We start from the raw sequence: 10,419 nt of genomic DNA, 5'->3' as shown, positions 1-10,419 counted from the left end.
TGCATCAAATGGAGTTGAGCCTTTTGGACCTCATAACTTTATAAAAAAGTATATATATTTTTATTTAAATGTTATATTCTATGATAAAAAGGACATGTTTGACTTTCAGTAAAACATATTAGTCAAGCTCATGTACTTTTTTTTTGGGGGGGGGGGGGCATTTTTCTACATGTTAGGTCCATAATCCTAACAGGGTGTACATTTGGAGCCCAAATTAGCCATAGCTCTGTGAGTGAGCAAGACTGAGCTAGCATAACACTTGAAAATTATTTTTTACTTCTCTACCAAACATATTTTAACATTTTGAAATGTTAATTGCCCCTGAACAAGGCAGTTAACCCCACTGTTCCCCGGTAGGCCGTCATTGTAGATAAGAATTTGTTCTTAACTGACTTGCTTAGTTAAATAAAGGTTAAATTAAAACATTTAAAATAAACATTGTTTTACCACCAAAGAAATGATGACACTTTCTGAATGTGGTTTAATTTTACAAAGGGCTATTTTCTTTATTGGAGAACTATAACAAACTAACATGGTTCAAAGTGATATCAGGGGCATACAGCAAATCTTAAATAAAATAATAATAAATACAATAATCATGAAAAAAACATTATTGATGATAGAGAATTTAACTATAAAATAAACGTATTACTATTTTAATGCTTATATTTCTCATGGAAGTTGATGAATAGAATGGTCCAACACACCAAGACAGTCGTGAAGAGGGCACGACAAAGCCTATTCCCCCTCAGGAAACTAAAAACATTTGGCATGGGTCCTGAGATCCTCAAAAGGTTCTACAGCTGCAACATCGAGAGCATCCTGACTGGTTGCATCACTGCCTGGTACGGCAATTTCTCGGCCTCTGACCGCAAGGCACTACAGAGGGTAGTGCGTACGGCCCTGTACATCACTGGGGCTAAGCTGCCTGCCATCCAGGACCTCTACACCAGGCGGTGTCAGAGGAAGGCCCTAGAAATTGTCAAAGACCCCAGACACCCCAGTCATAGACTGTTCTCTCTACTACCGCATGGCAAGCGGTACCGGAGTGCCAAGTCTAGGACAAAAAGGCTTCTCAACAGTTTTTATCCCCAAGCCAAAAGAATCCTGAACAGGTAATCAAATGGCTACCCGGACTATTTGCATTGTGTCCCCCCAACCCCTCTTTTTACGCTGCTGCTACTCTCTGTTTATCATATATGCATAGTCACTTTAACTATACATTCATGTACATACTACCTCAATTGGGCCGACCAACCACTGCTCCCGCACATTGGATAACCGGGCTATCTGCATTGTGTCCCGACACCCGCCACCCACCACCCGCCAACCCCTCTTTTACGCCACTGCTACTCTCTGTTCATCATATATACATAGTCACTTTAACCATATCTACATGTACATACTACCTCAATCAGCCTGACTAACCGGTGTCTGTATGTAGCCTCGCTACTGTATATAGCCTGTCTTTTTACTGTTGTTCTATTTCTTTACTTACCTATTGTTCACCTAGCACATTTCTTGCACTATTGGTTAGAGCCTGTAAGTAAGCATTTCACTGTAAGTTCTACACCTGTTGCATTCAGCGCGCGTGACAAATAAACTTTGATTTGATTTGATAACACCCAGGGACATGTCAAAAACGCCTATATCCACTGAAAAAAAGTTTCAAAATGCATAGAATTCCCTTTCAAAATCCACATTTTTGTGTTTTTAAGGTAAAGGACACCGACCTTCTACTTAAAGGCTTTTGGAATCGACATTTTACACTAAATAAGAAGTGATATTTCCTGGGGACAGAAAAGGCACCACATTGTAGGAATGACCCAGCTCATAAAGTATGTTGAACTTCTGTATCTTACATTTAAATTAATGTGCACATACATACATGTCATAGAAAGATAGGAAAAAGATTTGGGATGGGATAATGCTACTTTTATAGGCATGGCCTTATGTGTCTGGATCCAGACCACTGGTTCTCAATTGGCTTTTCTATCCCTAACTTCCAATGAGAATGACTGGTCCACCTGGTTACAAAAAGAAGTTTGTAATTTCCACTTTCAAATTTCAGACTTGATTTTCCCTCACGAAAAATGTATCAACCCCTAAAAAAATTAATTATAATCCACATAATAATTCAAATTTCCTGTTTCTGCAGGATTATTTTACTGTTGTAGCAAACTGGTTCAAATTAAGATCCTACATCTATAGAGGCCAAGAGGATAATAATAATCTGTGATATCAATTCAAAGAAACCCAAATACTGCTCTGGAATATTTATAGCCAGTCTTATCCATCAAATAATTATGTGCAAATGCTGATAGAGCAAATTCCCCACAGATTAGGTTCGGCCCCACTCATCAAAAATCGACAACAGATATTTGTACTTCTCTTTCTCAATCAATATATAAACAAATGCAATAATACCAATGTCGTATATCTTTAGTGAGATAGTTGGCGTCCTCTGATGCCACATACTTGGCTGAATTGTAGGACCTGCAAATAGAAAAATCTATTTATAATTTTAAAACCTGAGGCTCCTTTCTTTCTAACATTCTTACAGTTTCAACAGCCACACAGTCAAGTTATTGATAGCTTATGTGAAAGAAATGTGAAGCAAAATTTACAATTTAGAATGTGTTTAATCAAAATTATTCAGTTGAGAAAATGCATCTTATTGATTCTGTAAAAGGTGATATAATCTTGTTGAAGCACTACAATTCCCATTTCTATTGTACAACATCAACTAGTTTATCAGCAGGCACAAAATGCACGCATACACACACACACACACACACACACACACACACACACACACACACACACACACACACACACACACACACACACACACACACACACACACACACACACACACACACACACACACACACACACCTGACTGTCTAATATACTGTATATCAATTCAGAATTGGGCTCTCCAACCCTGTTCCTGTGAATTACCCTCCTGTAGGTTTTCGCTCCAACCCTAGTTGTAACTAACCTGATTCAGCTTATCAACCAGCTAATTATTAGAATCAGGTGTGCTAGATGAGGGTTGGAGCGAAAACCTACAGGATGGGAGCTCTTCAGGAACAGGGTTGGAGAGCCCTGTGTAGGCAGTATTGTCCTACAGGTGCTGCAATGCCATTAGAGTAACTGGGGTGTGTATGTCATGTGACCGAGAAGCCACTGTCCTCAGCATCTCAAGATACATTCCATGGTTGCCATGGCTGCCAGCGCTCTATTCCCTCAATGAACAGGCAGCTCTCTGCCTTCCAACGGAGCCAGAGCTGTCACCCAACCATGCTGCAGCTATCACAGAGCCTCTAATGGCGCTGGTCGTTCTGAACATGTCAGGACTCAAAGGGCAAGACGGGCAGGACGGGGCCCAGGGCTCCAGGCGGGGTGAGGGTAACGGGGGGTGTCTTGGGAAATATGAGGACACCAGGACTGGTTATCTGGTCTGGCATATAAAAAGGGTGCAACATTTCATCCAAACACATGTAAACACTGTGGTGGGTGTGAGTCAGTGGTGGCTGGTGACACTTTAAATGGGGAGGACAGGCTTACAGTAATGGCTGGAACAGAATAATGGAATGGTCTCAAACACATTAAACACATGGTTTCCATGTGTTTGATCCATTCCATTGACTCCATTCCATTCATTATTATGAGCCTTCCTCCTCTCACCAGCCACCTCTGTCTAGACCTCTTTGCGCAGGGCCACTTTCACACTGCTGAAGATCTTGCCCAGGGCTTCAAAGAAGGGGTCACAGAAGGTCTGGATGCAGAGGGAGTAGATACGACTGATGCACTGTGACTCGATCAGGCAGCTCTTGATGCAGGGCACCACGGCCCAAATATGACAGAACGAGATGCAGGCGAAGAGGAATCCCCAGAGCAGAGCCACGGGGATGCCGAAGATGGCTGAGAGGATGCGGTAGCACCAGTACTTGGACACGGTGAAGGTGGTGTAGCTGAGCTTCCACACCCCATCCAGACTGTGTGTGCCGTCGGGCTCTGCGATTACATCCTCAAACTCTACCTGCAGGGAAGGAATACCATGGACGATGTTTTGAAAATATGTGTCATAAAATGTTTTCTAGTGTCAAAATTGACTACTAAGTATAAATAGGATAAAATTGGTCATAAAGTCAGTCTCATCCCAAACAGAGATTTGCGGGATGGTAGGAAAAAATGGTATGTCACAGAATGAAGGATACAGTAACAGTTTTCATTGGGTTGGATTTATTTCAATCTTGCCCAAATGCCCACAGCTGGCAGCACCCAAGTAATCATCAATTCGGAACCCAGCTGCATTGCATGCGACCCAATCGTAATGCCCATGGTCAATTTGGTTAGGCATTCGATATCCTTACGGGGCTAGTTAGGGACCTTCACTATATTACACAATGTACATGGGACAATATTTTTAAATGTCAACATCACCAAAATCCAATGACTTAAAAAAATTAAATCTACCATACATTTACACAGTGGCGGTGCTAGCTTGTATGGCTCCCTGGGCGAACCCCCCCTTCAGCCCCCCCCCCGCCAACAACAAAGCACCATTCTGCAGTAACTGTAATTTTTATTCAGATATTTGGAACAACACAAATAAATAATCATAACATTTAAAACTATATAAATATAAAAATAAATACAAACATAAGCCTCTGAAATATCAAAAAGAAGTAACAAAGACAAATAGAAACACATTTGTGTTGATTTGGCACTCAGGCACCAACACATTACCCATCTACCAACACTGTCAACCAAGAGTCAAGACTAAACCAATTCACCTTGGTGGTGTGCAGACTGGTTTTATATTATTTTATTATAACGATTTAGCACAAACCATAAAAAAATGCATCAATGTGTCTGTGAAACTATATATTCACAGTGTTATGAATGCATTGTGATTTATTTGGTAGCATTTCGTAGTGATGATTTTACTAATTGCATTAGTACTGTACAAAGGTATAGGTGCACTATTTGATAGATTCCCCCACTCCCCCTACCTCGGGCTTCCAGTGGGGAGACCTGAGGTCAACCTACCCCCGCCCCCTCCCCATCTCGTACTTCTGAATGGGAGACCTTCCCAGGCAGTAGCCTGCCTAGCTCACAAACTAGAATCAGGGCGCCCACTCCGACAAAGTTAATTAACCCACAGTCCCATGTGTTGACATGATATCATTGACGTGACGTGTAAATGAGCGATAGAAAACCAATCACGCAAATGTCACCATTACGAATTTTTTTTGTGCAGCCGCCCCCGGCAAGATGCCGCCCTGGGCATCTGCCCATGTCGCCTATACCTAAATCTGCCACTGCATATACACATATTGAAAGCATTTAATGACACATTGACGGACCCAAACTAGCCCCATAGATAGGCTATCCAATCAGTAGCGGTGTGTGGGTAAAATCACTGGGGAAGAGAAAGAGAGAGAAAGAGTGAAAGGGAGAAAGGAGAAAGGGAGAGATAATTAAGATGTAAATGGTTTCCTCATGTTTGTCCTTAGAAGAACCAGAGGATAATTTCATAATGAGAACGGCTGTCATGTGTATAAGATGTTAAGCTCTGTCTGAAATGTAGATCATTACAACGTGTGAATGAAATCAATGGAAATCGATCGATCCAATCAGATATCATCTTTAAAAATGTATTGGCAATTTGCAATCAATTAAAATCTAAGTGTGTGTGTGTGTCTTGTTTCCCCAGCCATGCCCTTCATCATCTCCATGCTGCTGGCCAGTCTGAACAGTTGCTGTAACCCGTGGATCTACATGTGCTTTGCGGGCCACCTGTTCTCAGACCTGAGGCAGAACTTTGTGTGCTGCTCGGCCCGCTACCTCAAGTCCTCCCAGTGCCACTGCGAACGTGACAACGACTCCAGCCGCAAAAGCAACTCCTCCTCTTACGTCATCAAGAGCACCAGTAGCCAGAGGAGCGTCACACAGACCTCCACCACATGAGACGTCTTCACTCCCCACAATGGTACCCCCCCAGTCAGAACTGTAAACCCCTCACACACACCCTCCACCACCTCCCCAAACCCACATTTCTCCTTCCCCTACTGTTGTCCCGCTCCGGGGGAGGCTCACCTAAAACTATTGCACTGATTTTTACATTTTAGTCTCAGACATGGTTTGTCGAGAGTAAATTGAACAATTGATTGTTGTACAGATGGAGATTTATTTGGGGACATGTTGAACGTCTCCACTTACAGGCAAAGTTCAGAGTGAGTCATCCATTGATTGTGTTTTCAGACTGATGGATTTACATATTTGGTCCGTGGAGGAGGACAGGAGATGGTAAATGAAAAATGAAGCACTGACTGTCTGTCACTCCCAACCAAGGAGAGGAGGGAGCTGTGTTCTCCTCACCATGGACTTAAAGTCCATTAACATAGGCCTCCCATGCCACAGATTTCGTGTCAATCAGATCTGTAATGGTGGTTTGGATTGTGAAGACTGACCAAGACAGTGACATTTCTTCTTAATTTTGTCAGCCTGAAGGTAAAGCTACTCTCCTCTTGCATTGCTTTGCACATATTGACATATAGGATGTCTCCTGTGCTATGTTGCTCATGTCTGTTGCATCACACCATCCGTTAGGTCACACACACAGTACGTTTCCACTATTACACAGTTTGTGAAATGACAACTGCCATATCTGTCATGCTGTACATGTTTACTTACTTAATTTTACAGAAGGCTACTCAATAAACTAGCTACCATTTTCTTCTAGGATGAACACAAACATCCAAATGTATTTCTTTGAAGATTGTGGTGTACTTTGGCAAAAATGTTCCTACACAATTAATCTGTCTGTACTTTTTGAGTGGTAGGCTGATGTCTTCTTCATTGCAAAATAGGATTGAGAAAATGGATTACACACACTCAGAACACTCAGAATTGGGAGAGCAATTTCATGAATCCTGCTTTGATCTATCTGGATTATTCAATGTATTTTAAAACCTATTGCATAAAGAGGGTGACCTGCCTTAATTATGAATCTACTTGAAACTCTGTTCCTTGTGCACATCACAAATGGCAGTATTATTTTATTTTACTTTTTACAAAGTTGGCTTCTGCTTTTACTGTAAACGTCTTGGTTTTCAATTTATCCTTAAACCTACTGAACATTTAATAGAAAACATAATTTCCTTATTTGCATTTAGAGTGTTGTATTTTGGAAAGTACATACTGTATGTATCTCTTATTTATTTTAAATAAATTGTTTGTGTTCTATCAAGTGAGTCTGAAAATATTTTTTTTGTGCATCAAATGGAGTTGAGCCTTTTGGACCTCATAACTTTATAAAAAAGTATATATATTTTTATTTAAATGTTATATTCTATGATAAAAAGGACATGTTTGACTTTCAGTAAAACATATTAGTCAAGCTCATGTACTTTTTTTTGGGGGGGGGGGGGGGGCATTTTTCTACATGTTAGGTCCATAATCCTAACAGGGTGTACATTTGGAGCCCAAATTAGCCATAGCTCTGTGAGTGAGCAAGACTGAGCTAGCATAACACTTGAAAATTATTTTTTACTTCTCTACCAAACATATTTTAACATTTTGAAATGTTAATTGCCCCTGAACAAGGCAGTTAACCCCACTGTTCCCCGGTAGGCCGTCATTGTAGATAAGAATTTGTTCTTAACTGACTTGCTTAGTTAAATAAAGGTTAAATTAAAACATTTAAAATAAACATTGTTTTACCACCAAAGAAATGATGACACTTTCTGAATGTGGTTTAATTTTACAAAGGGCTATTTTCTTTATTGGAGAACTATAACAAACTAACATGGTTCAAAGTGATATCAGGGGCATACAGCAAATCTTAAATAAAATAATAATAAATACAATAATCATGAAAAAAACATTATTGATGATAGAGAATTTAACTATAAAATAAACGTATTACTATTTTAATGCTTATATTTCTCATGGAAGTTGATGAATAGAATGGTCCAACACACCAAGACAGTCGTGAAGAGGGCACGACAAAGCCTATTCCCCCTCAGGAAACTAAAAACATTTGGCATGGGTCCTGAGATCCTCAAAAGGTTCTACAGCTGCAACATCGAGAGCATCCTGACTGGTTGCATCACTGCCTGGTACGGCAATTTCTCGGCCTCTGACCGCAAGGCACTACAGAGGGTAGTGCGTACGGCCCTGTACATCACTGGGGCTAAGCTGCCTGCCATCCAGGACCTCTACACCAGGCGGTGTCAGAGGAAGGCCCTAGAAATTGTCAAAGACCCCAGACACCCCAGTCATAGACTGTTCTCTCTACTACCGCATGGCAAGCGGTACCGGAGTGCCAAGTCTAGGACAAAAAGGCTTCTCAACAGTTTTTATCCCCAAGCCAAAAGAATCCTGAACAGGTAATCAAATGGCTACCCGGACTATTTGCATTGTGTCCCCCCAACCCCTCTTTTTACGCTGCTGCTACTCTCTGTTTATCATATATGCATAGTCACTTTAACTATACATTCATGTACATACTACCTCAATTGGGCCGACCAACCACTGCTCCCGCACATTGGATAACCGGGCTATCTGCATTGTGTCCCGACACCCGCCACCCACCACCCGCCAACCCCTCTTTTACGCCACTGCTACTCTCTGTTCATCATATATACATAGTCACTTTAACCATATCTACATGTACATACTACCTCAATCAGCCTGACTAACCGGTGTCTGTATGTAGCCTCGCTACTGTATATAGCCTGTCTTTTTACTGTTGTTCTATTTCTTTACTTACCTATTGTTCACCTAGCACATTTCTTGCACTATTGGTTAGAGCCTGTAAGTAAGCATTTCACTGTAAGTTCTACACCTGTTGCATTCAGCGCGCGTGACAAATAAACTTTGATTTGATTTGATAACACCCAGGGACATGTCAAAAACGCCTATATCCACTGAAAAAAAGTTTCAAAATGCATAGAATTCCCTTTCAAAATCCACATTTTTGTGTTTTTAAGGTAAAGGACACCGACCTTCTACTTAAAGGCTTTTGGAATCGACATTTTACACTAAATAAGAAGTGATATTTCCTGGGGACAGAAAAGGCACCACATTGTAGGAATGACCCAGCTCATAAAGTATGTTGAACTTCTGTATCTTACATTTAAATTAATGTGCACATACATACATGTCATAGAAAGATAGGAAAAAGATTTGGGATGGGATAATGCTACTTTTATAGGCATGGCCTTATGTGTCTGGATCCAGACCACTGGTTCTCAATTGGCTTTTCTATCCCTAACTTCCAATGAGAATGACTGGTCCACCTGGTTACAAAAAGAAGTTTGTAATTTCCACTTTCAAATTTCAGACTTGATTTTCCCTCACGAAAAATGTATCAACCCCTAAAAAAAATAATTATAATCCACATAATAATTCAAATTTCCTGTTTCTGCAGGATTATTTTACTGCTGTAGCAAACTGGTTCAAATTAAGATCCTACATCTATAGAGGCCAAGAGGATAATAATAATCTGTGATATCAATTCAAAGAAACCCAAATACTGCTCTGGAATATTTATAGCCAGTCTTATCCATCAAATAATTATGTGCAAATGCTGATAGAGCAAATTCCCCACAGATTAGGTTCGGCCCCACTCATCAAAAATCGACAACAGATATTTGTACTTCTCTTTCTCAATCAATATATAAACAAATGCAATAATACCAATGTCGTATATCTTTAGTGAGATAGTTGGCGTCCTCTGATGCCACATACTTGGCTGAATTGTAGGACCTGCAAATAGAAAAATCTATTTATAATTTTAAAACCTGAGGCTCCTTTCTTTCTAACATTCTTACAGTTTCAACAGCCACACAGTCAAGTTATTGGTAGCTTATGTGAAAGAAATGTGAAGCAAAATTTACAATTTAGAATGTGTTTAATCAAAATTATTCAGTTGAGAAAATGCATCTTATTGATTCTGTAAAAGGTGATATAATCTTGTTGAAGCACTACAATTCCCATTTCTATTGTACAACATCAACTAGTTTATCAGCAGGCACAAAATGCACGCATACACACACACACACACACACACACACACACACACACACACACACACACACACACACACACACACACACACACACACACACACACACACACACACACACACACACACACACCTGACTGTCTAATATACTGTATATCAATTCAGAATTGGGCTCTCCAACCCTGTTCCTGTGAATTACCCTCCTGTAGGTTTTCGCTCCAACCCTAGTTGTAACTAACCTGATTCAGCTTATCAACCAGCTAATTATTAGAATCAGGTGTGCTAGATGAGGGTTGGAGCGAAAACCTACAGGATGGGAGCTCTTCAGGAACAGGGTTGGAGAGCCCTGTGTAGGCAGTATTGTCCTACAGGTG

At 40.6% G+C, this 10,419-nt stretch overlaps 1 protein-coding gene across 1 annotated transcript; it reads right to left on the bottom strand.

The window, feature by feature from the left end:
* Window positions 1–3,706: 3,706 nt before the first annotated feature.
* On the bottom strand, window positions 3,707–4,302 carry LOC120064751 (caveolin-3-like). The gene is made up of 2 exons (XM_039015366.1): window positions 4,267–4,302; window positions 3,707–4,048 (listed from the first exon to the last, which is right to left on the bottom strand). The coding sequence occupies exons 1-2, from the start codon at window positions 4,300–4,302 to the stop codon at window positions 3,707–3,709; spliced, it is 378 nt and encodes a 125-aa protein (XP_038871294.1).
* Between the last annotated feature and the right edge of the window lie 6,117 nt (window positions 4,303–10,419).

This window comes from Salvelinus namaycush, chromosome 20 (genome assembly GCF_016432855.1).
Source record: "Salvelinus namaycush isolate Seneca chromosome 20, SaNama_1.0, whole genome shotgun sequence".
NCBI classification, from domain to species: Eukaryota; Metazoa; Chordata; class Actinopteri; order Salmoniformes; family Salmonidae; genus Salvelinus; species Salvelinus namaycush.
The sequence above is the reverse complement of the archived record's forward strand: the minus strand, read 5'-3'. Positions and strand labels throughout refer to the sequence as shown.